The 26,121-nt window shown below is 52.5% G+C and overlaps 1 protein-coding gene across 3 annotated transcripts in view; it reads left to right on the top strand.

Moving 5' to 3' along the window:
* RGMA (repulsive guidance molecule BMP co-receptor a) overlaps positions 1-25,638 on the top strand; it is a 42,658-nt gene extending 17,020 nt beyond the window's left edge. For 2 of the 3 annotated variants that reach the window (XM_080913767.1, XM_080913766.1), the window contains exons 2-4: positions 1,060-1,175; positions 15,536-16,053; positions 23,191-25,638. In XM_080913767.1, coding sequence (XP_080769893.1) covers positions 1,060-1,175; positions 15,536-16,053; positions 23,191-23,892 — 1,336 coding nt within the window. In that variant the 3' untranslated portion in view covers positions 23,893-25,638. Of the gene's footprint in view, positions 1-72; positions 252-1,059; positions 1,176-15,535; positions 16,054-23,190 lie in introns of those variants that run through there. The other variant, XM_080913768.1, reaches the window with a different exon arrangement.
* Positions 25,639-26,121: the final 483 nt, after the last annotated feature.

The raw sequence follows: 26,121 nt of genomic DNA on the forward strand, positions 1-26,121 counted from the left end.
TTGTGTCACCCAGAAGATGTTTCTCAGCAGAACTTGCCAGTCCCTTAAATACCAAAAGGGCAGAAGAGCTGGTGGAGCCTAGAAAACCTTGGGGAGGAGACATTTTTCTCCTGGAAAATAAGAGACCGAAAGGGGGAGATCACTACCCCGAAGTCTTTCCAAGATGAGCCTTAGGAATATAGTTTCTGCCTGAACACCAAGCGGGCTCGGCTCTGCGCGACCCAGGGACCACTGTCTCTCTATCTCCTTAGGTTGGTAGCTGTGTCCCTGGAGGCAGCTTTAGGCTCGCTAGAGCACAGTTCCTGAGCGACCTCAGTTGCCAACTGGGCCGAGTTTTTGCGAAGCAACCGAGTGCTTAGTTATGGTGCTGGAGGGGACCCCAGCAGAGTCCAATTGGTGGCCCAGGACCTAGGCGGGCTGTGACCGTGGGTCATTTGCCCCAGAGTCTGACAACTCCGGAGAAGGCTCTTCAGTCTTCTGCACCGGCAGGCATCTGAAATAGGGACACGAGCCAAGGGGTGTTGGTGGAGGCTTTGGGGCGGTAGTCTGGTGGCAAAGGGAGGCTGGAGTTTGTCTGCAAGCTCTTTCTAACTTGAATGGGATGTTGATGGGGGAGGATTAAAGGCGCTCTCTGAGCTCCTCCTGTCCTGAGCGCCTTAGCCACCTGGGTGAGTGGGGAGTGGCGGTTAGATCGGAGCGGAGGACGCGCTCGGCACTCGCGGGCCCCTGGTTCCCCAGGTCCCTTGGCCACCGGCCCGGCCTCCTGAGCCGCCTCTCCTCACTCCCTCCCGCCCGCCAAGATGAAACCGGAGCTCGGGAGGGCGGGGCGCGCGGCGGCGGGGCGCGGGGCCGCTGGGACATTGGCGGGGAACCGAGTGATGGATGGCGAGGGCGGGGCCGGGAGGCGCGGGGGAGGGGGTGGACACGGGGCGCCCGTGGCGGAGGTGGACCGGGGCCTCCCGGCTCGCTGCTCCCGCCGGCGGAGCTAGGCTGCCTCTTCTCCGCAGCGTGATTGATTTTTTTTTTTTTCTCCCTCCTTTTCTTCTAAACTTCTTCCAGGGAGAGGCTAGTGGTAACAGGCCGAGCTGGATGGATGGGTATGGGGAGAGGGGCAGGACGTTCAGCCCTGGGATTGTGGCCGACCCTCGCCTTACTTCTCTGCAGCTTCCCCGCAGGTAAGGCACAGCTCCTGGGTCTGGGGGGTGGGGGGACAGCTGAGCGGTCCCGCTCCCGGGCCTCCCCGCGCCAGTCGGGGGCCCCAGTTCGCCAGCCCTCCTGGGGACCAAGATTTTCATTTCTATGAGTCTTTGTCCCGAGGCCTGTGGAGGACGATGTGGGTGTCAGTGGAAACCTGGAGGTGAGGGAACCGAGTCCCGAAGGGCAGGAGAGGGTGGGGAGATCTGCAGAGCCGGGGTGCCTCTCAGCCCCCCTTCTCTCCCTACGAGAAATCAGGTTCCCTGAACGCCTCCTCTCCTGGGTGTTGCAAAGGAGGCTCGGACTCCAGGAGCACTTTCTCCATCTCGCCCACCAGTTTGCAAAACCTGTCCGTAGCCCAGGGGTGGAGCTGGGGGCGCTGGGGAGGTCCCAGACGAGTCCCCGACCGCCCCGTCCCGCCCCCACGCTGGCCCACGCGGGAAAGCCCACGGACACGGGCTCAGACGTGCTAATTCCTGTTTGATAACATTCTGCGTCGCTCCCCTGTTTGTTTTTATTGTGCCAGAAAGCGAGAGAATTTCAGAATTAAAGCTGAAAAAGCCCATCTGTTTCCAATGAATCCCCCATAGTTTTTCACAATGTTTTTGGCAGATCGCTGCTTTCAAATTCCTCCGAGCCCGGACCTCTTGTTTTTGTTGGGGGAAGGGAGACCAACTCCACAGAGAAGCGTTTGTTCTTCCCAAACGCTCCGGTTTCTTTACTTTTTTTCCCCGTTGGGGGGAGGGGAGATGAACGGAGCCTAAATCCCCGGTCTGATTTCTTTATAATGTTTCGTAAAACTTTTATTTCATTTTTACTTCATGTTGCTCAGAGTCAGAGACGGCCAGTTAAACGCGTTTCACCCGTTTTTTCTCCTTTTTAAAATACAAATAAACAGTGTCACGACCAAATGGTCCCCCGTGCAAGGCGGGATCTCCTTTCCATTGTGTTGTGGGGTTCAGACGTGTCTCTGAGCAAAAAAAAAAAAAAAAAAAAAAAAACTCCGGCTTGTCTCACTGCGCGGCCAGATGTGGTTGTGTTACCTCTGCGCGCAGCTGAGATTTGCAAGAAAGAACTTGAGTTGGGACAGGGATTGAGTTGTTTTGATTTCCTCTTCAGCCAACTGGGTTTCAAGGAACTGACAGCGCAGGGCAGTCAGTCCAGGCTAGGCCTGGCTGCAGGTTGGCATTCTCAGAGAGCACACAACAAAGACATCAGGCACTATTTGGGGTAAGGGTCAGTTTACCCTCTTGTCTCAGCCGGGCTGCAGTGTCCCCAGTGCCTTCTTAACCAAAGCATCTCAGCTCCCTCAGCAGCTGCCAGACCCAGGAGCATCCTAGACTTTCTAAATCATTTTTCTGAAGCTCCCTCCTGAAGAGATAGATCCCTGCTCGGAGGGGTGTCAGTATCTCCCAAGAACCCTCATACTCAGTAAGTCTTGGAAATTAAAAACAAAAAACCCCACAGTGGTTCCAGCAGGGGGAATGATCCCCCCCTCTCCCCCATACACACACTCTCCTGTTTTTGAGACCCAAGTTTCTTCATCTGAATCAGTGGTTCTTAACCTTCCTAATGCCGTGACCCTTTAATACAGTTCCTTTAATACATGGTGTGGTGATCCCCCAACCATAAGATTATTTCATTGCTACTTCATAACCATAATTTTGCTACTGTTAGGAACTGTGATGTGAGTATCTATGTTTTCTGATGGCCTTAGGCCACCCCTATGAAAAAATTGCTGGACCCCCAGAGGGGTCGAGACCCACAGGTTGAGAACCACTTATCCTTCCCTTTCCAAGAGTTAAAATACTAAAGTTCAAACCACAGGAGAGTGGAAAGAATTTCAAAGAAGTGGCAGCTTGCATTTGTGTTCATCTTGGTTTGGACTGGATAAAGATCCAGCTCATTGGAAGTTTTATCAGATGGGTTGATAAATGGCTTTTGTCCTTTGGCTGCATTGGGGGATGTGATCTCAGCTCTGAGCTGAAATTGAGAAGGGGGGCTCCCAGGGCTCTTAAAACAACACCTCCTGCTCTTAAAGATATAGTGCTTATTAATCTCTGAGGCTGGAAAGAGGGAAGGAAGAGGCTGGAAAGGGCTAGGTGGGGTTAGGGGTGGGGAGGTCGTGATAGTCTTCCCGTTCATTTCTTTGTCTTAAAAACTCGTCTCTGTTTTAAAGTATCTGCAGCATAATATGAGGCCCATTGAGGGGTTACATAATTCACAACTCAAATTCCGCCACTCTCCTGTCCAAGAAACCCATTTCTTTTTGGCTTCAAGGCTGGTAACTAAAGCCTGGCAGATACAGCTGATAGCTGAGCTGTGGTCTTGCCAACTGGCTAAGGTTTCTCCTTCGCAGAGGCCTTTGACAGTTGCACCTAGTCAAAACTGCCCACCTTTGTGAAAACTGAGCCGCTGGTCACCAGCGATACACCCAGGCCTTCAGGAATGTGGGTGCTCAGGAAACCTGGATCAAAAAGACAGCTTCCTACGTGGGGGAAGAGCTAGATGTGTAATTCCCACAGCAGAGATGAACTGTCAGGCTCTGACATGTTGGTCCAGCAAACAGGATGCCCCCAAATAGAGGTCAGAAAGCCTGTGTTTCTAGTAGACAGTGAGTGGACATTCAGGACAAAAAAAAAAGCCATGGCCTCACCCCCCCTCCCCTCAAAAACAGGTGGAAACTGGCCGAGCAGCCCTGTGAAAGCCTAGGTTTGTTCAGAGCTCGCCTACTTGAATAGCTGCCAGGAGTTAGCAGGGGTGCAAATTAAATTGGACATAGTTATGTGGAGAAAGATGCCTTCACTTTGCCAGACTGAGAGTGTTTGTGTGTTTTGAGTGTTTACGTGTACTTACCCAACATCAATGGCTGACTTCCCGAGTCCCTGCCTCAGTACAGCCTTCTGATAGAGGCCTTCAGCCTGTTGAATCGAAAAGGGCTGGTGGGGGGGGGGGGGCTGTGAGTACTGTTCTAGAAGCTGTATCTACCCAGGTAGGGGGCGGGTGGAGGAGAGGCCGGAAAAAACTTCTTAAAAGAGTTTTCTACAAATAGCAGCATCCTCTTCAGCACACAGTAAATAGATACATTTTAAGCTGTGAGACCATTGTAGCTTATTTAAACAGACTTCTAAGAGAAACCCATCCAAGGCATGGGGGAGGGGCTGCCTGGTGCGTGCTTCATTTGAAGGGCTAGTTGTAAGGGAGCTTCATGCAGCCTCCCTTTCTTGTTTCTTTCCCTCATGGGTTTTTTTTTTTTTTTTTTTTTTTTTTTCAATGTCCATTCACTTTTATTTGTGTGAATGTGTGTGTATCTGCATGTTTGCATGTGCACCACATATATACAAGTTCCCCAAGAGCCCAGAAGAAAACAGAAGAGCTGCAAGAACAGGAGTTACTTGGTTTTGTGAACTACCCTGTGTGGGTGCTGGGAACCGAACCCCCAGTCCTCTGCAAGAGCCGCAAGTTCTCGTGACTGCTCAGCCAGCTCCTCACCCCTCCCTCATGCTTTTGAGCTATACCTGTTGTAGAAGTGTTCGCCCTCAAGTGGGAGAAACTGAGGCTTAGAGGAACGAAGGTTCTCTCAATTATCTAAATCCTTGCGCATGGCCACAGAGACTAGGCTGTCTCCGTGAGAACTGCTATCTAAGAATGTGTAACCCGTAAGCCTGCTTCTTGTGTATGGTTGGTTGTTATGTCTCTTAGTTGGACTTAGGAGTTTCTGTTGCTATAACAAAAGACCATAGATTTTGAGGGTTCCAAACAGCAGAAATGTGTTGACTATAGCTGTGGAGGCTAGAAAATCAGAGATGAGGGACCTCTGGTGAGAGGACCTTTCTGTCCTGTGCCTTGTTACCAAGCCCCTCCGAGGCAGAAGGGATGGAAAGCCGGCTCTCTGGGCTCCGTTCCATAAGGGCTCTACTCCAATGATGTAAACACTTCCAAAAGTCTTGGATCCTGTTCACAATACCATTGCTTTGAGGATTAGATTTTAGCCTGTGATTTTGGGGGGGGTGGGGAGCCTACAGAAGAGGGGAGAGAAAGATGTTCAATTACAAGAGGCAGGCAGGTGACCAGCAGCTAGGGTATAAACGAGCAGAGAGAGTACAGATATCGACTCCTAGGGTTCCCATGGCCCCCCGAGGCTCCGACGGTGAACTGGGGAGAAAGGGGGAAATTCTCTGGTTTTCTGGGGGAAGGGGAACCTCTGCAAGGCGGGGAGAACTGCTAGTAGTCACCCTGCTGCCCAAAGGAAAGGTTGTCTGGAAAGTGGAAGGCATAAGCGAAGTAACCCAATGTCGCAAATAAAGCTTGGGATGGGGGACAGAGACTGGGGTCCTGCAGAGGCAAAAGATTTCACACTGAAAGTCAGGACTTCCCCACATGTCTCGTGGGTCCCAGACACACCAGGTATTGCATCCTGTCCCCACCTGTGTCTGGAGCCCTCTACCGGGGGACATGAAGTCTTCCCTGCAAAATGGTTTCCCTGTAGTCCTCTCGCCCAGAGCTGGGAGCCCTCTGCCTTTTCCTGCCACATCCTACTCCAAGCCCAGGCCTGATGGGCCACACTCAGGATCTCCAGGTCCCTGTTTGCAGCATCTAGGAGAGGGGCATCTTTGATTTCTAGCCTAAACCTCATTCCCAAAAGATCCAGCATATCCCAGCCCCCTCCTCTTCATCTTCATTCCCCTTTTCCCATTCGATGCTCTGTGCCTTGTCTTGCACCACCCAGTTCTGAGTTGAACACTCACCCCTTCCCCCTGACCAAATTGTACTTGATTAATACTCGATCAAATTTCAGATTCAGTGCATGTAATCCATGCAGACTTTTGCTTCCCAAGACACCTTCCACCTTAGCTTCACAGGGCTGAGAGTCCCCTTGGGTCCTTGGACTCTTGGGTCTTGGGTTCCTGTCTTCTCTGGCTCCAATTCTGTATGTTAAGGGGCGGAGCCTATTTTCTGCTCCTCTTCCCCTCCTCCCCCATACCCCCAAGCATGTCCATCATGGGGTTAGAAGCTACAAAGCCATTAGTATTTGGGGGGGAAGGGTTATTTTTGCTTTTTTAAAAAACAAAACTCTGACTCTGGCTTTTGTTCCAAAAAAACAAAGACCGCAGGAACACCCCCCCCAGACACCCCATATCTCTCCCAAATATTGTTTCAGATTATAAAAGCAGTAGACATTTTTTAAATCCAAATACCAAAAAGAATTTAAAAATAAATAAATAAGCTCCTCCAAAAGTCTGTTCTCTCACAGACGACCCCTAGTTAGCATTTAACAGTATACCACCACGATATACTTCAAAACATGATACCACCACACTTTGCCAGAGGACTATAATCATTTTTAAGGGTTCTTCAGTGGATTGAGTGGCCAACAGGTACCAAGAGCTTTCAGTAGTTCGTTCAATTAAACTGGGTCCTCAGAAACCACCATTCTTGAGGTTAGTTTGCATGGTGTTACACACAGCCAGTTACCACGCATTGCCCAATGGCAGATGCCAGATTCTTGCCCTTTCCAGATTTGGGGTAAACACGGTTGTTAAATCCGCTGTGTAGCCTGTTCAAAGCTCTGCTGTTAAGAGGGTGAGCCTTAAGATGCGGGTGGGGGGAAGGGAATGCTGGGGCAAGAAAGAACTCAGTTCCCACAATGCATCTCAGTGCTTTCTCGGGCCCCCAAAGGCCTTTTCTGTCCTTTGTCATTCTCCATCTCTGTGTTCAGAAGAGGGAGGCACGCGGGCAGGAGTTCACTGATGACTGGTTGTGCCCTCTTCCGTGTGCTAGGACACCTAGACACTTGCTATAGGGCTGTCCCCGAAGCCCATCCCACATAGAAAGGAGTTCAGGGTTGTGCCTCCCACCTGGGTACCAGCCTGGCCTGTGCCCTTCAGCACCTTCAGATGGCAGACAGGGACAGAGAGAATATGCCCCACGGTGGGTTTTTGTTTCTTTTTATCTTTTCTCAATGGCGTTTTTGACCTGCTTTGACCTGCAGCTGAGCAGGGAAAACCTCCACTGCTGGAGGCAAAGTCTGCCTGTAAAGCTGTCCTCAGGTGTGAGCCCAGCTTCATGCTTCTCCCACCTGCAGCTTTGTTGCCCTGGGAAAACCTTTATTACCTCCCTAACCACTGACCCTCTCTCGAGCCCACAGCCATGGCTGTTTTATTTCTCTCCAAAGCAGGGTGTTCTTGGGGTGAGGGTCTTACCCCTTTGCTTGACCCCTATGGGCCCCTGTTACCCAGACTTTCTCTCAGCCTTCTGTTGACAGGCTGCCTGTGGCCTCCCGCTAGAGGAAGAAGTCCTGTGGGAGCTGGGGGAGGGTGGCCTGTTTGGAAAGCTGAGGTGTGCCCTTCTCCTTGGCAGTCATTAAGGGTGCAACAACTTGGCATGTGTGGGAGCTGAGGCAGGGCAGACTTGGCAGGGTGTGACGGGGGAGGCAGTACTGTCCTGCCTCAGCTCTAGGGGTGGCACTCAGCCGTGCTAGGTAGGCTGAGTTCACTCTCCAGGATCCAGCTCCCCGACATTTCTGCCTTCTCTTCCTAGGTCATCTGAGGTTTCCCCCAGAGCTCCCTTTTGCCCCCAGCCTTGTCCTGCTGACCAAACTCTGAAGGAAGCTGGACAAGTCCCAGGAGAGCTAATGGGGTAGGAGACACCTTGACATGAAGTGGCAGTTCTGGGGCCCTTAGGCCGCCTGGCCCTGGAATGTCACACAAGAGCAGCGATCCCTTGTGGCTGCTGTGATAGGTTAAGTGAGGTAGGCTGTGCACGCAGCACCTGCTGGGTGTGTCCCTCTCAGTATCTGGGGCCAAACACCTGGGTGATTACGCCAGGATGATTGAGTGAAATTCTTGGAGGAGTGACGCCAACTGGGAGCCTCCCGCATCCGTTCTCGTCCCATAACACCGCCACTCCATCCCCACGTACACCACGATTCATCACTGTGAGCCTAGACTCCCCCCATGGGTCTCCTGCTCAGTAAGGGCAGTTGGCTCCCTCCTGAGTGCTCTTTCCCCACCGCCTTCAGGATTGCAGTGTGACCTGTTTGCAGAGTCCTGTCTAGGGTCTACTTCCCCAACTAGGTGGGCAGTAAGAAAAAGAAAGTGGGGAGTTCAGACTTGGCCTCCCCTGAGGCAGACAGAACTTATAGCAGCTTCCCCTCCTTTTCTTCCACCCGCCTGTGTCCTAATTGAAGCTATTGCTTCTTAGGTTACACTGCTCAGTAAAATGGAGCTCTGGGGCTGGTGCTGCCACTGGGGCCTTTCTGCCGGAGCTCTCCACTGGCTGACATCAGGCAGGCCCTTCATTCCTAGGCCTGCCAGGAAAGTGAGCTCCCCTCCCACTCCCTTGGGCGGTGCCACTGAAGGAGCTAAGTTGGCTCCAAAAGACAGGGTTACCAAGGCACACAGGAGGACACAGCTTCTACCTCAGAGGCCCAAGTGTCAAAGGAGCTGAAGGAGCTGGGCCTATAGAGAACCTCAGAGCCCCTCACAGCAAAGCAGCTAGAGGTCAGAGGAGAGAAGGGCCCTGGTGGGAAGCCAGCAGTGGGGACTCCATGGACACCTTCCGTTTTTTATCTAGTGCCCCCTGGTGGCAGACTATCTGGGTGACAGGATTAGCAGGAGGGGCTGGGGATGTTAAAGGGTTCCTGTTCCACCAGCAAAGGGCAGTGATTTGAAGTTGGGCAATATTTGCCTCTTGACAGTCTCCGCTGATACCGCCATGCCTCCATCCAGACTCAGATGAAGCATTCCAGAATCTGTAAAGCCAGCCCCACCCAGGCAGAGTGTGTTCCGAGAACAGCATTCACCCCAGTTCCCAGCACACATCAGGAGCCAGAGCTCCGAGCAAGTGAATCAGTTCAGTCACCGTGCAGAGCTGAAAACGTCTTGACCCCGGAGCTCATGTTCTAAGCGAGCCTTATGTCTTTAAGAGGAGGCAGTGCTGTCTCCCTCCTTTCTTACCCTGCCCCTCCCCTAGGTCTCTGAAACCTGATCTAATCCCTTTGCACTCGGGTAATTTATTAGTCTATTGGGCTTTTCTTGGTGGCAAATTACATTGTCTTTATTCCTGGGCTCTGGCCCCGGAGTGCCTCACAGAATTCCTAAGACTCCTTTCTCAGGGTTGATCCTTCACACCCCCTCTGGGTCCCGGCAAAATAAGTTTTATTGGGATGCTTTGTCATGCAAACAGGGTGGTAATAAGCAGGCTATTATTCCGAAAGATTGGGCTTGATTAACAGCTCCGAGGAGGACGGGAGAACAAACGGAGCTCTGGCCGTGCTAGAGCGCAGGGCCTTTTAGTATTCTCAGATCTTGCTTTGCCTTTCTGCCTCCCTGAGGGGTTGCCATCCTCAGAAAAATAATGACATCTGAGCCTGAGCCGCGTGGCTCAGTGCTATCAGAAGGCGCTGTGAAGCTCAGCCTTGAAAATGTGAGTGGCTAGCTATGGGAAATTCATGCTCCCCGAACCCTGGATACACAGGAGTCCCAGATTTCCACCACACGGAGTTGGACATAGTTGGGGGTGTACGTGACATCTGAAATCTCAGAAGATAACTTTCAGGGTGAACGCTGTTCTCAGAACACACTCTGTGCTTAGGCGGGGCTGGGCCCGGAATGTTTCATCTCAGTCTGGATGCAGACATGGATGGTATCTTTGGAGATTGTCAAGAGGCAATTCACAGGGTAGTGAGAGTCAAAGGGGACCCCAGAAGCTTCCTCAGCCCCGGAATGGTTAGGAGATAGAAGGCCGGAGTAAGTGGGAGACAGGATGAAGCTGAGGAGGGTCTGTTTATGGGGGGATTGATGGAAGGAAGCCACCTTCTTGAGGTCCTGAATGAAGCAGGTGACTTCTCAGAGGAGTGGCTGCAACATCATGCCAGAGAAGGTAGCACCAGGAAGGAAGCCTTGGGGGCGCCTCCTTGTCCATCAAATACCAAATATGGGGCAGTTAGGTTTTAGCCTAGATCTATGTGGCACAGAAGGAACGCCCTGAGAAGGAGCTGGAAGCATCCAGGACAAAAAGAACCCTCTCTGCTCTAGCGATTTTAGGACATGGGGTTTCCTGCGGGTGACTCCAGGCAGGGCCACTGTGCAGGCCCCTGGATTCTATTGGTCCAGGTATCATTCTCAGGATAATCGCTAATCCTCGATGTTGGAGGATTAACGATAGATCAAAACAAACTGCAAAGCACACAGTGCCTTCTGGCGAGCTTGTGAAGACTGTCAGGCTCTGTGAGGCACCTTTGCACTGCGATGAGGTAATTCTCCAGGTAGTGAGAGTCAAGGGGCCCCAGAAGCTTCCTCAGCCCCAGAATGGTTAGGAGTAGAATAACAGGACTGCTGAATGGCTAAGAAGGTTGAAGGGGCTTGCCACCAATACTAACCACCTGAGTTCGAGTCCCACAACCCACTCGGTAGGAGACTGGCGCCTAATGGTTCTCAAACCTCCACATACATGCTACGGATACACACACACACACACACACACACACACACACACACACACACACGAAAATATTTTTTTAAAAAAAAAGAAATAAAATGTTTGAACTTCTAATCATGTCCTGCCACTGTGGGCAGTGAACATCCTTCCATCAAACAGAAAGCAGTCAGGACTTGCTCAAGAAAGGCTGGCTCTCCCTTGTCCACACAAGCTGCTGTAAGATGTGTTACACACTGAGGCAGTGTGTGTATGAACACTGGCCTCAGAAGTCCCAGTTTACTGCCTGGAATGTCTTCCTTTAAGGAAAAAGAGAGAGAGAGAGAGAGAGAGAGAGAGAGAGAGAGAGAGAGAGAAGGAAGGAAAAGAAAAGAAAAATATATAACACATAAATAAATCAGCCTTTTGGGGACTTCTGATAGGGAACCCTGCAGCTTTTGCTTTTGATGCCAGGCCAGGCTGCCTGTAGGTTCCTGACCTTTAAGCAGCCTGCAGTTGGTGATTTAGTGCAGTGGACATGGGGTGCAGGTTGAGGCCTCTGCAGAGTAGAGGGCAGGGGCCTCTCAGCTTACAGCCCATGAGGACAGTCCAGCCTTGGCGTCTTTGAGGTCCCTCCCCAAGGTCCTTAAGAAGGGACAACTGTATGTATATCACTTCAGACAGACAGACCTCAGAGTCAGGTTACCATCTGAAGAAGTAGCAGAGGGCACTCACTGGGCACAGCCACTTCTGGCCCCAACTTATCACTGTCAGTATCATCTTGCAAACGGTTGCCTTGCTCTGAGCTCTGAGCTCCACCGAGGGAGAGTTCAGTCTTTTTCTGAAGCTCCGTGAGGACCCACAAGGCTAGTTTAAGGTCTCAGAGCTATGGGTCTGGCAGCAGAGGAACTCTCAAGAGTCAAGAGATAGGTCATTTCTCAGCAACATCTGTGTCTGGCAGTCCCCTGCAAGCCTTTCTGCCGAAAGCATGGGGCACATAATCAATTTGTACTGTGACAACGGAACCAGGCAGGGGACGTTGGGGAACTGATCATCTCGGATGGTTTCTTGAGGAAAGGTTTGGAGTGCATTTTGAAAAACACAGAAATGAGGCCAAGTAGATAAAGTGCTTGCTATGTGAACTTGAGGGCTTGAGCTGGGAGCCCAAGCATTCACTTAATAGGCATGGTGTCGCACATCTGTGACCCCAGCTCTGGGGACATGTGAACAGGGTGGAGCCTGAGGGCTTGCTGGGTAGCCAGTCCAGCCCTAACCGCAAGCTCTAGGTTCAGAGAGACCTTGTCTCAAAAAATAAGATAGAGCGCCTGCCATCAACCTCTGTGTAACACACACACACTGTCATACACACACTCACGAATGTGGGGAGGGACAAAACCTGCATACCCCCACATAGAGAAAGAGAAAAAGAAAACCTTAGAAGCAGTCCCAAGACCAGTGCTGTCTAAGGCTTTATGACTCAGGGCAGCTCCGCCCCCTGAGGCCTCCCACTGGTAAAATGAAGGTAAAAATTCCTGCCCCCCCCCGGGGGGTAATAGTGAGGGCCCAAGATGAAAGCAGTTTGGGGACAGAGAGTTGTGGTTACATCCTGCCTGTGTCAAGGAACCTAAGAAAAAGCCTTTCAGGGCCTGTGCACCTTTTTGCCTGTCTGTCAAGGGGAACAGCAAGTCCTGGAATCGTGGCAGAGTTAAAGGCAATGTGCACACATCTGGCGCATGGTGGGTCTTCAGGTCACATTAGTAGTGGTCATGACAGTTGAACAGAGTTAACAGCACAAACTTCTCTTTCATAGAGCATCTTTCTTGAGTTCTGCAGGCTTTGCTTAGTCAGCACTTCTAGTCCTGCCCCACCCCCATTGCATGACTATGGCTCACACAACTTTTGGTTTGACCTGAAAACCTGCCCCAAACCCAAAATGCCCACTAAGCGTGGTCCCTATCTTTTTTTTTTTTTTTTTTTTTTGAGACTAACTAGGTATATCCTGTGACAAAAACCTGTCACTGGCTGTTTGCAAGTCTCCCCTGAGTCTCTCTGAGTGGAGACATTACAAGTGGGCCCAACTTTTCTTTCTTGCACAGAATCCAAAGTTTCTTCATTTGCTCCCTAGCCAGGACAAAACAGACTGGTCAGGTTTAGGAGCTAGCCCTCTGGCCGTTCCATCCTCCAAGATGTGTCTAGTGGAGGGAGGGACATTAATGGGTGCCCTGAATCACACTGGGGCATAGGTCACACAAGCAGGAGGGGCAGGAATCTCCAGGCAGAGAGGCAAGAGCTTACTTGCCACTTCTTGATCAATATCCTGGCTTTCTGCAGAGCCAAGGGGATCATGCCAAGCCGGGTTCACCCTGGGAACAGGCTCTCATGATGTGATAGGAGGAACAGAGTATGTGAAACAAAATCTGCCTAGACCCTTGATACATGGCCAGATGATGTCCCCATTGACAGCAGCTGCCTATAAAGAGAATCCGGGAAGGAAATGAAGGAGGGGTGGGGGGTTCGTTTTGTTTTCAGTCTCCCTATCAGTCAGTATAGGCTACGTAAGGGCACCACACAATTCCCACTTACTTCCTCATGGTTCTGGAAGTAGGGCCAGAAGAACTGTCGTTGCCTCTCAGGTACAAAGACTGTGAACAGCGCCACCATGCCTGGCTCTAGTCTAATGCACATCAGCCTTCTTCAGTGTATACATAAAGCTATCAAAATGGGGAGACTGTTGCCTTCTATCAGATATTTTCCCTAATGCACAAATAATACGTAAGTCTCCTCAAACTAAAAGGAAAAGCGAATCTCACAGGTACCTACCAAAACGGACTTGTTTACGAGCGGTATCGCAAGCAAAGGTAGCCTGTGTCTGAGCCTGAAGGCTGAGTCTCAAGATGGAGGCTGACTTCTCTATGCTCATGACTTTGTTCTATTGCTGGGAAGAACCATGACCAAGGATCACCATGGCAGGAAGCAGACAGGCATGGTGCTGGAGCGCTACATCCTGAGTCACAAGCAGCAGGTGGGGGGGGGGGGAGCAAGGGAGTGGTGGGGGAGACACACTGGGCTTGCCAGAGGCTTCTGAAACCCCAAAGCCTATCCCAGTGACACACCTCCCAAACAGACTGCACCTCCTGGTCCTTCCCAAACTGTCTCACAGACATTGACCAAGGACTGTGGGGCCAGTCTCATTCAGACCATCACAACTCAGGTGTGTGGCCTGGCCTTTATGAAAAGGTTGCAAGCGTCCCATCCCCAAAGTAGGTCAGAGCCCCACAAGAGATCAGCAGGCACAGGTTGCAGACCAAGGGACCCTGCTGGGATGAGTGATTGCTCCCATCAGCCTGCCCACAAAGATTTTACTCCTTGTGGAGGTTGACTTTATAAGAAAATCTAGACAGCAGAAAAACAAATTGAATTTTCCAAGGTGACAATCCAAGTTAGCGGCCCAGCCTGGAGTAGCTGGAACAAGATCTCATTCCCTTCAGACACCTCCCTGGGCAGCACTGGGCTGTGACCCTCACTCAGCCTTCTGGCTGGACCTCCGACTCCTTTGTCCTGAGGCTTCATAGAAACTTTCATCCTGCTCAGGGAGACATGCCCTGACACTCGTGGCCCCCATAGGTTGTATGCAAAAATCTAAAAGCCCAGAGAAGCATGGCTTGCTCATGTTCGGATACAAGACATCACGTGGTAACGTGTGGTGAGTGTGTTAGAACTTCAGTTCTCGGGCATGGCCTTCTCCTACAGGGTTTGTAACTTTTTGTTTGCCAAGATGGCGCAGTGGGGAGTACTTGACATACAATCCTGACATGAGTTCAGTCCCCAGAACCCATTCGAGAAGCTTCATAGTCACACACAGGTCTGTGATGCCAATGTGCCACCTCAGAGAAGGGGAAGTAAAGATGCAGGGGAGGGGGCGTGTTCTGCCAGAATCTCATGGGCTGGCCAGCCTAGGGTAGGGAACATAGCAGGACAACCAGAGACCCTGCTTCAACAAGGTACAGCACAAGGGCCAACTCCCCAAAGATGTCCTCTGGTTTCCACATGTAAGCAAATTCAAAGGAATCTCTTCCCTTTCCATTAGCTTCCCAGACTGCAGGCAAGAGAAAGATGACCAAGGAAGCCAGGTCCTCTGTGATGTGGTACGGTTGTCATGGCAGCCAACATTGATTGAGTTTGATCGTGTTCCCCGCCCAGCCTAAGAAGCTGTCTCTTGGAGCTAGTCAGCTAGAGACGGGACTTGTGGAGAGTGAGGTCCAAGACCTGTGGTTGGTGGGTCCTCAGAATCACAGGACAGATCCTCCAGGAAAGGTTGACGTCCACAAGGTCATTGTTCTGAGCTGGGGGATGCATGGGTTGATGAGCTTGTCTACACTGCTGCTGTGTGTGAGCAGGCTCTTGGCCCCGTGGCTGTGTGAGATAATTCATTTAACATTCAGCAGATTTGCACAGTAGATCTTACTGTGACCCCCTGTTTCAAATGAATAAGTGGAGAGCTTCAGGGGTCTCACAATGGCAGGAGTGGGTGCACAGGAGCATCTAAATTCCGATCATATTTCTGTTGTTTTCGCTGGAGTTCTTGGAGATAACCATGGAGTGTAAGAGAGTATCTTGTTTGCCTTCTTTTCTTTCTTATGCGTTGGGGTTTTTTGGTTTTGTTTTGTTTGCCCAAGGACGGTTGATCAGTGATCACCACGTCCCGAAAAACAAATGCTGTTTCTGCAATCTGGCCCACGTGTCTCCTAACCATAGCAGGCCATGCCGAAGAAGGCTAGACGGGGCAAGTTACTTCACAGTTCACTTCCCAGTGAACATGTATTAGAGGTGGCCCCATCTTAGGTGAGGTCTCCCCGCACCTATCACCCACAGAGATCTGTAGGAAAGGGTCCCAACATGATGGCCCATCTGTTTTTCTCCATAGCCATCTCCCCCTGCAAGATCCTCAAGTGCAACTCTGAGTTCTGGAGCGCTACGTCGTCCGGCAGCCACGCCCCTGCCTCTGACGACTTGCCGGAGTTCTGCGCGGCCCTGCGCACCTACGCCCTGTGCACGCGGCGGACAGCCCGCACCTGCCGGGGCGACCTGGCTTACCACTCGGCCGTCCATGGCATAGAGGACCTCATGAGTCAGCACAACTGCTCCAAGGATGGCCCCACCTCACAGCCACGAGTGCGCACGCTCCCGCCAGCCGGGGACAGCCAGGAGCGCTCGGATAGCCCCGAGATCTGCCACTATGAGAAGAGTTTTCACAAGCACTCGGCTGCCCCCAACTACACTCACTGCGGCCTCTTTGGGGACCCACACCTCAGGACTTTCACAGACCACTTCCAGACGTGCAAGGTGCAAGGCGCCTGGCCGCTTATCGACAATAATTACCTGAACGTGCAAGTCACCAACACACCGGTGCTGCCCGGCTCTGCTGCCACTGCCACCAGCAAGGTAAGGGGGTCTGGGGAGGCTGGGCCACGCCTGCAGGGTCACACTATGGCACTGTTGGCACCACTGTCAATGAAGAAACAAATGGTTTAGAAAGGAATGTTCTGGATTTTGCCCCTGGTGTGGTATTTCTCAGACTAAACAGGCGCTGCTCAGGAGAGAGTCGTGAGACCCTATCCTGGTATCAGAAACTACCATATAAAATATATAGATTTACTTGCTTGTCTGTATTATATGGTACATGTATATAACCTACTGAGTCCCTTTAATGTTGCTTGTATATATAGTCAATCAGTAGCTGCTGAGAGATGGCTAGTCAGTCTTCTCCAGAAGTAACATGTTATCCAGCCCCAAGTGGTCAGCCCTAAACACATGCACTTTTTAATTAGGCAAAATAGAGCAAGACTATCCAAGCATGGTGCAGATATCAAACGGTGTCTAAGTGGGTTGGGTACCGTAAGGACAAGTGTTCGAGAACCTTGGCTTCCAATATGTGTGCTCCTGTACAAGTGTGTGATGCGGCACAGGCCAAGGTGTGAAATGGATTTCCTACTAGCCCTAAAGTTCTAAAACTACAGTGCTTAGAGTTCAGTCGGTGAAGTGTGTGCCACACAGGCGTGAGGACTGAGTTTAGGTCAGCAGCAGCCACACGGACAGCCATGCAATAGCGTGTGCTGTATAGTCCCAGTCCCGGGAAAACAGACAGAAAGCTCCTGGCTCACTGGCCAGCCAGTCTAGCTGAATCGGTGACCTCCAGGTCAACGAGTGACTGTCTCAAAAAAGCAGAGAATTAATTGAGGAAGGCGTCCTTATTGACCTCTGGCCTCCGCATGTGCATGGACCTAACTTATATACAAACACACACATGAATACAAAGTTAAGAAGTGTTCCCCAAACACTCACTCCCAAGCCTTTGGAATAGTCTTATCCGCAGATTGGGTTGATGTTACGACCCAGTCAAAGGCTAGGTGATGGTGGTGCGTGCCTTTGATCCCAGCCCGTGGGAGGCAGAGGCAGGCAGATCTGAGTTCAAGGCCAGACTGGTCTGTGGAGAGGGAGAGAGAGTTCCAGGACAATCAGGGCCACATGGAGAAACCATGTCTCTAAAAACCATGAAAGAAAAAGAAACAATCAGAGGAGTCTATGGTCTGTGTTCCTCTCTCTGAACTGGTGGCCTTTCTCTTCGGAGGATTACGGTACTTATTAAAGGTGTAGTGAGCTCCAGCGTGCATACCCCACCCCTGGCTGGTTTGACCACGGCGTCTCTGGGATGAGGTTGGACGTGGGTTATTTTTTTAAAGTTCTCAGTAGGGTCTGGGAATATAATTCAGTCGTGAGATTGCTGGCCTAGCATTTAGTCCCCAGCACCACACAAGACGCGACAAGGCCTTAGGACACAGAGCAGGAGGATCATTAGCTCCAAGTTATTCTTGCCTATATAGTGAGTGTGAAAGGAGCCTGGAATACGTGAGACTTTGTCTCAGTAAACAAGCAAACCAGCCATGCAGCAGTTTCAATGTAAGCAGAGCCACAGCTGTGAGATGAGACGGCCCTGCCCTGTGTCTCCGACTTATCTGGATGCTGAGAGGCAGACAGAGCCTTGGACACCTGAAATGGGAGCCATGAGATGGGGTGTGTGGACAAGCTTCACAGCACCCTGGGGGCTCTCCAGAAGTTCTCACTCCTCCCAGGGCCAGCCCTGACTGCCTAGTGTAGCTTCAAACAGGAGGTCCCAGGAAGCAAGGGGACTTCCCCACCCAAAATACAGCTGGTGGGAAATACCACACTAGGATTTGACCTCAGCCAGGACAGCTCCTGAGTGGTTGCCATGGAAACCACTGAAGGCCGCTGATTGTTTTCTCCAAGATGGGCTCGGTGTTTGGGTGGCAGGTCTCAAGTCCTGCTCACTGGCCAGTGCCAAAGACAGCTAAGAGCCCCACTTTTCAGGCAGGAGGATACTCCTACCCACCCCAGATCCTCCCTCCCCTGCTTGCTTCTGCTAGGGAAGGCAGAAGGTCTCCAGTGACCTCAGACTTGACAGGAGCTAAGTTATGGAGGTGAGGGGACTGTGCTGTCAGACAGTGGGCATATGTCTGGCCTCTTTGCGCTGTCTGCCTGTCACCATAGTCCCCCAGGGCTTCCAGGATGGCTAGGAAACAGTAGGTCTGTTTCCCCAGGAGGAATGTGTGTTGGAAGACCACATGTTAGGCAGGGCCAGGCTGGCCCACAAGGCTGTTTCTGTTCCTTCTCTGTCTGCCACACCCTAGAAGAGGACAGTGAGGTGACCTGGCAGCCAGAAAAATTCTCCATCCCTGCCACTTCCTTCTGCTCTGGTGGCCTGACCTCCCAAAGGATTTCTTTCTGGGCCCTTCTACTGAAACACACGGGTCTTCACCATGCCTGCCCGGCTAGGTTCATAGTACCAGGTCATGCTGCCTAACAGACAGCAGATCCATGGCCAGAGCCCTCCCTCCTCTCCCCTTCCTATCCCTCTCCTGGCCCTCAGAAGACTTAAGGGTACCCCAGGCAAGGATCCAAACACCTTCCTGTAGCTTTCAGCTGCTTACCACCCTCCTTCCCCTGAGCCAAGATAAATGAATCCTGGGAGCCAGAGGCGGTGGCTTCTCATTGCAGCCACAGACATGGCTCTGGAAGGGACCCAGCCTCCCTGCCCCATGCTGTGGCCTCCAGGGGGCTGGCATCTGGGCACAAGGGGAGACTTGACAATACAAAAGGGGTGGGACCTGCAAGTGGCTGCTGCTCCTCTTGATCGAGGGACGTGTGGTCACCAATGACAACAGAGACCAGAGCTGTACATGACCGGGGAGACACAGAGCTCAGCATGACTGGGGAGGCCTGACCTCTGCCACCTTGGAACTGGTAATATACTGGAGATAGCGTGCCTGGCTTTAAATACCTGCACAGTTGTGTTTCTGTGATTCATTCACTCCTTCTACCTATGATGCAGGGCTCTGGGCACCAAAGAACTGCCTGAGGGAAAATGGGAGGCCTTCCCCACCCAGGCCAGCATGGAGACTTCCAGAACGGTATGGGGTTGGGTGACAGGGCTTGACCAGACCAGCCCTTCAAGGCTCTGTGACCCAGACTTTTGATCACAGCAGGCAGAAAACTCTCAGACCCCATCAGCTTGGCTCTGCTAGAGACCAAACAGTGACTCTATTGGTCTCTGTAGCCAAGCCAAACGCAGACCAGACTGGGAGCCCTGTGGTCCCCAGGTGAGCTGCCTCAGTGACCAGTTTCCAGTGCCTTGGCATTCTGCCTCTCTCGGGGCCTCTCGCTCCCGTGTGTAGGTGTGCTCTCTGATTCAGCAACATGGAGTCTCTCATAACAGCCTCTTGGTGCCGTGCTATGTCTTCCCGGACTCAGCTCCCAGAGTCCAACATGGGGTGCTCGGAAGATGCTGTTGACCCTGGCTCTGCTCGGGGAACTTGTAGGGTTTGCCACTGAGCTGACCCCTGGGACCATGGGAGTCCCCCCGTGAAGGAATGGGTAACACAGAGCCCCAGGAAAGCAACAATGGAAGAGACTTTCATCCACAAAGTGGTAGTCTCTGGGGATCTTGCTCTAGCTCCAGCAGCCCTCCCCACCCCCACCCCGACTTCCCAGAAACAACCTAGTTCCCCAACCTGGTCCTTACCCTGAGCTTACCCCCTGGTAACCTTCCTACCTGCTGTTGTAAAAGCTGCATGCAGAAGTCTGGCACCATCCAGACAGGGTGTCACCCAGGGCCTCTGGTCATTCCCAGAGTACTGCGTTAGCCCTCTTTGCCCCTCCCTCTATCTTCCAGGGCAATCAAGATAAGGTTTTCTACAGAAGAACAGACTTGTCAGCCAGCTTCCCACTCCAAGGCCTCCTCCCCATTTGGCTGGTTGTGCCCATTTTACAGGCAAAGAAACTGAGGGTTGGAACTCAACTCTTCTACACCCCCCACCCTCTTCACCCTTGTTTATTTCCCCCAGTACTCAGAAACCAGTTACACTATTTACTTCATTTGCTCAGGTCAGTGACCTCCAGGGGTCATGAACTCTTGCCCCCTCCTATATCCCCCCACCCCACCCCCAGCTTCAGATGACATCATTAACATATTCCCTTCCCTCCCTTCCTTTATCCCTCCTTCCCTCTGTATTTCCCTCCCTCTATCCCTTACTCCCTCTCTCTACCCCTACACAGTTTTGTGTGTGTGTGTGTGTGTGTGTGTGTGTGTGTGTGTGTGTGTGTGTGTGAAGTCCAGGGGCCCCTTTGAAAAAGAGGATACCAAAAGCAGAAAGTCATTCATCCATGGTGGGTTGGCAGCAGGCCTCTGGGCTTTCGACAGGCCCCCTTCATGTTGTTACTTGTGGTCCCTGGCACTAGTGCCAAGGAGTCAGGCAGCCTGTCAGCCTTCCAGGAGGCTGTCTCCATGAGAGATGGGGGTTCAAGCCAAACCAGCCTTTCCTGTTCTGAGGAGACTGCTGACACTCGGAGAGCAGGAGCCCCCTTCCCCAAGTCTGTGTGGCCTTGCACACCAAACAAGAGCACCAGTGTCCCTCACCTTGCCATGTCCCCAGTGGCAGGACCACCCACTTCCCAGACCACCCTGGCCAGGCCACCTCTGTTGCGTATGAAGTCGCCATTTTTATAGGTCAGGAAGCCGAGAGTAGCTGCATCTTCATGCGGTCCAAGGCTTATGTTATGGCTCTGCAGCAGAGACAGGCTCCAGTCTCTGCTGACATCCCGGTGCAGGCTGGAAATGGGAGCCCTAGGGAGGGAAACAGGAAATAGAGTCTCAGTCTTAAAACACTGAGTGGCCAGTGCCTACTAGGTTCACACTCTGGGGACTTCACCCTCCACAGTCCTTCCTCCCACAAAGCAATAGAGTCATCACACTGTGTTCTGACCCCAGGCTGAAATAGCCATGGGGAGGTTCTTGTTTCTTTCAAAGTAAGAAGAAAAATAGTTTCATCCGGCCCAGGTTGTGTGCACTTTGTTGTTTTGGTTTTGGGGTTTGTTTGTTTGGTTTTTGAGACAGGGTTTCTCTGTGTGTCTGGCTGTCCTGGAACTTGCTCTGCAGACCAGGCTAGCCTCTAATTCAGATATCTGCCTGCCTCTGCCTCCCCAGTGCTGGGGTTAAAGAAGTACACCACCACCGCTTGGCCTGTATTGTCTTTATACAAGCAGAATCTAAAAAGATGTCAGAATAATGTTTTTGGTTTGGTTTGGGTTTGGGGCAATGGTTCTGTTCGATTTGGCTTGGTTTCTAGTATTTCTATGAAGGGAGAAACTCATTTTTTAAAACAGGCAGAAATACCCTAGCCCCCAAGAGTCACATGTAGCCTACCCTACTGATCTCCTTCCCCCCTCCTGCCTATGGGTCTGTGGTATAGTGAGAAGTCAAGGCTTCGGGTCTTCTTGGGTCGCAGGGCCCCTGGGTGCCACCAGCTACCACTTGGTTAGCATGGGGGACTCACAGAACAAGGCAGCAAAGAGCCGAGGCGCTCCTCCCGAAACTGAAAACTCTGGGCCTGCTCAGCAGGTGTGCAGAAGCTGCTAGGCTCCACTGCCCTGGCCCTCGGCCACCCTGCTCACCTGGGCCTCCTGGGTTCTTTGCAGCTGTGGCACCTTGGAAATTCAGCTGGGCACTGTCTGCCATCCCCAGGCCCCACATCTGGCCTTCCTGGCTGGCTCTAAACCCAGGTTTCGGCTTTCCCACTTCTGGTCCCATCTAAGCAAAGACTCTGGTTCCTGGTCCGGTGCTTACTGGACCAGAGGCTTCCTTGGCCCTTGCAGTATGGTGCTGACCCCGTGAGCCTTCTCAGGCTCTCGTTATCTTGGCGCTCTCTGCTGCCCCACATTCCGCCTGAGCATCCCAGCAGAGCAACCAGTCTCAGCCAGGCTCCACCCGTCAGCAGCCTGGGTCCCTTAAGCTGGCAGATCTGCTGGGGTAACAGTGGGGTCAGTATCCCCTCTGGAGCCCCACCAGCTAGCTAGAAGGTATCTATTCCTTCCACAGCTTTGTTCATGTCTCCAGCTGTGCATCCATCCTCCTGGAAGGCAGACACCACACCCAGGATGACACTGAGCCCCTTCCCAAGGCTACACAGTCCCCTACCCTATGGACCCAAGGGCAGTGGTTCTCAACCCTCCTAATGCTATGACCCTTAACCACAGCTCCTCTGTGTTATGATGACCCCCACCGCCACCACAAAATTACTTGTTGCTACGTCACAACTGAAATTTTGATACTGTTATGGGTCATAATGTAGATATATTTTTGGAGATAGAAGTTTGCCCAAGGGGTCGTGACCCACACAGGTTGAAAACCACTGCCCTAGAGGTCAGAAACCCAGAACCACCCTCTTCTGCCACTGGTGGCTGTGTGGCAAGCTTCTGCAGAGCTCTGAGCAGCTGTGAGACTGGGGGTGTCACCCCAGGAGACTAAGAGCAGCAACTGCAGTGCCTGCAAGGCCAAACACAGGGAGAGGCCGTGGTTCTAAGGACTGGCTCAGCCCAGGCTCTTTCCCCCACCTCCCATCCCCCTGTAGGTTCCATTTGGAAATAACCTCCCTGCCCCCACCCCCAACTGCATTGGGGTGATGATCTCTGTCTTCTCCCGTTGCATGGACAGTCCATTCCTCTCTGGGCATCACAGCCATCCGGGCTCCATGCTCCGGGCTCCATCCAATATCAAGAAGGTGTCAGCAGGCCGCTCCTTACCCCATTTTCCAGCTCCTGCTGCTGGAGTCCCTCGGCTTGTGGCTGCTTTCTCTACTCCTAGTCACTTTGCCGTTCCTTGTGGCCATGTCTCCCTTGAGCAATCATTTCTGCAGACACTGTGATTGTCCTGGGACCCATGCAGGTAACCCAGGATACATCAACCTCATAGTCCTTAACCCAGTTGCAGCTCCCAAGCATGAGATTTGGGGTCTGATGTTTGAGGGAGCAGTTTTTAGCCTGATTCTGGTAGACTAAGGACAAAAAAAAAATAATATTAAGTGTACAAGAGTGTGGTTGGTATTGAGCTGTGACTATCATGGAGAAGGGGGGGTCCACAGCATCCTGGGGTGCCTCCCAGTTCCCTAAAATCTCTAAGGCACATCTCCCCACACCCTGATCCACTGCCCTCTGTATCTTTTCCCATAGCTCACCATCATCTTCAAGAACTTCCAAGAGTGTGTGGACCAGAAGGTATACCAAGCTGAGATGGATGAACTGCCGTCTGCCTTTGCCGACGGCTCCAAAAACGGTGGAGATAAACATGGAGCCAACAGCCTGAAGATCACAGAGAAGGTGTCAGGCCAGCATGTGGAGATCCAGGCCAAGTACATCGGTACCACCATTGTGGTACGTCAGGTGGGCCGCTACCTGACCTTTGCCGTCCGAATGCCCGAGGAGGTAGTCAACGCTGTGGAGGACCGCGACAGCCAAGGCCTCTACCTCTGCCTGCGGGGCTGCCCCCTCAACCAGCAGATCGACTTCCAGGCTTTCCGGGCCAATGCTGAAAGCCCTCGGAGGCCAGCGGCCGCCAGCCCGTCTCCTGTGGTCCCCGAGACATTTCCGTATGAGACAGCGGTGGCCAAGTGCAAGGAGAAGCTGCCTGTAGAAGACCTGTACTACCAGGCCTGTGTCTTCGACCTCCTCACGACTGGCGATGTGAACTTCACGCTGGCCGCTTACTACGCTCTGGAGGATGGGAAGATGCTGCACTCCAACAAGGACAAGCTGCACCTGTTTGAAAGGACTCGGGAGCTGCCAGGTGCTGTGGCCGCCACAGCATTTCCCTTGTCCCCCCAGATGTTCCTTGGCACCGTCACACTTCTGGTCCTGCTGCCTGTATTGTGGTAGACGTTGACCACGTAGGATACAAAAAAGGGTATAGACTCCGCCCGAGCCTTGGGCTCCTGCCCCTGGCTTCTCTGTCTGAGGGTCCAAGTCAGCATCAGGCTGCAGCCCGGCAGGTGGGCTTCCTGTGACCCAGACTCTGCAGAGGTTGCCTCTGGCTGATGGCCTGAACATGGCGCCTTCAGAGCCCTCAAGTGTTTTGGCCGGGGCTAAGGGCGTGGGGCAGCTCTCCCCTCGCGATTAGTGCACGCGACCAGGATGTGGTGATTGATGCTGTGTTTTTGTGACCGTAGAGTTGTGTGAGGGGAGCAAACTCCCTCCAGCCTGACCCCACCATGTGAATGTGTGAACCAGAGCTCCCCAAGTTGAAGTCCCGCCCCCATCACCAGAGAGACACTGAGAAACTGGGTTCCTTCCACACCCTCACATGCACTGAGACAGGCCCGGCTGACTGCTGCGTACACACTCTGGGGCCTCCTGTACCCTCCCACACACGCGCACACACTGTTACACAAAGCACACTCGCACACGCTAAGCCCATGGGGGCACCACCAGACCCGAGGTCAGTAGGGCTGAAGCATCTATGTGGTTCTATCCCCAGAGGGCCCTGTTCAGTGTCCCCTTGTAGCCAGTAGGCTGTGTCCTCCTGGTACCTTCCTACCCAGTGCTAAGCAGAGGCTGTTCTGTGCATCCAGCTACTGTGGATGTGTTTGAGGTACCACTTCCAGGCACCTGCCTGGAAAGCCCCACAGTTGGAGGGAGGGTGTGTTTTGGCCTGAGGTCTAGATTGTACCTCTCCCTGGCTCAGATCCCCATCTCTGACTCCACCCTCTGCCCCCTCTCCCATTGCACTTAACAAATCAAAGTGCTTGGTTCTGAATGTTTCAACAGAGACGTGATCCTCCTGTTCCTTGCCATCAGTGCCCCTCCTACCCCTCACCCCCCCACCCCATCCCCCACCCCCATCAGCAGAGCCTCCCAGAGGGGCCCTGGGCCTCATGAGCAGCAGACCCAGTGAGTAGGGCCAGCCGGTCTGCCCTGTCCTCAGCTCTCTTTCACTTGCCTCCTAGATCTCTCTGGCTGCTGGTCAGCAGCTCCACTCCCTGACCCCTTCATCTGCATTTCTTTGTGGGGACTGGGGGGAGCATCATCTAAGAGGTCCTCTCCTCCCTCTAGAACCTTCTTTCAACTCTCTGGCCGCAGCCCAAGGCCTGTCACTGGGAGCCTCACTTTCTTTCGACAGTCCATCCACAGAGCCCAGAGCCATTCCCATCTCTGCTGCTGCTCCAGAGGCCCCCAAGGGATCAGCACAATGTTACAGCCGCCCCCTGGGCTACCCAGTCAGCGTCCCTGCAGATCCTACCCTAGACCCAATCAATGTTTATAGCAGCCCTCTGCTGCTCCCCCCACCCACCCCTGGGACCTCTCTATACACTGGCCAGGAGGCTGCAGAACTGCCTCTCCCTCCCAGAGGTCCCAACCCCTGCCAAAACCACATGGGTAGCTGGGAGGGGTGAGCTCCGCCCCTCCTCCTCCCTGCTGGTTTTTAGCTATCCCTATGTTGGAAGTAAAAGCGTTGAAGCACTTTATTTTGGTTGTGTTTGATCACGTTCTGCTTGGAAGTGGGGACCCCTCGCCGAGTCCACGTGTCTGCGGCCTGTGTGGAGTGCCGCCGCATGTACATACTGTAAATTATTTATTAATGGCTCAATGCAAGTAAAGTTGGTTTCGTTTTGTTATTTTCTTTTAGATGAGCTGTTGGACTTCATTTTCTAAACAGACTTTGGTCCTTGTGGGGTGGAGAGATGAGGTGGGTGGTTGGATGTTTGGTGTGTGTCCGAATCGGGTGAGCTGTGAGATGCAGCTGTTCAATTAGCCACCATGGCTCCCAGTGACTGAGGTGACTCTTCTTCACCTAGAGCCATAGAAGGACTTGGTTGGTCTGTTGATGTTACAGGGTAGAAGGCTCACATCTGTCTCCTAGGACGGAATTGGAGAGGCAGAGGGTCTGAGGTCCAGAGTGGCTTCATCCAAGCCAGTGTGGCTAAGGAGCCCCAGCCACAACTCAACCTTTAACCTCTTCGGCATTTCTTAGCACCCAGCCTAGGGCCCAGTGACATACCCCAATAGGACCACTATACAGACCTGTACAAAACCAGACTCACTGCAGACTGTGGTCACGTGTCATCCATTTAAAAAACAAAAAGAAACCCTACCCAGTGAAAAGGGACC

This window comes from Micromys minutus (assembly GCF_963924665.1).
Source record: "Micromys minutus genome assembly, chromosome: 3".
NCBI classification, from domain to species: domain Eukaryota; kingdom Metazoa; phylum Chordata; class Mammalia; order Rodentia; family Muridae; genus Micromys; species Micromys minutus.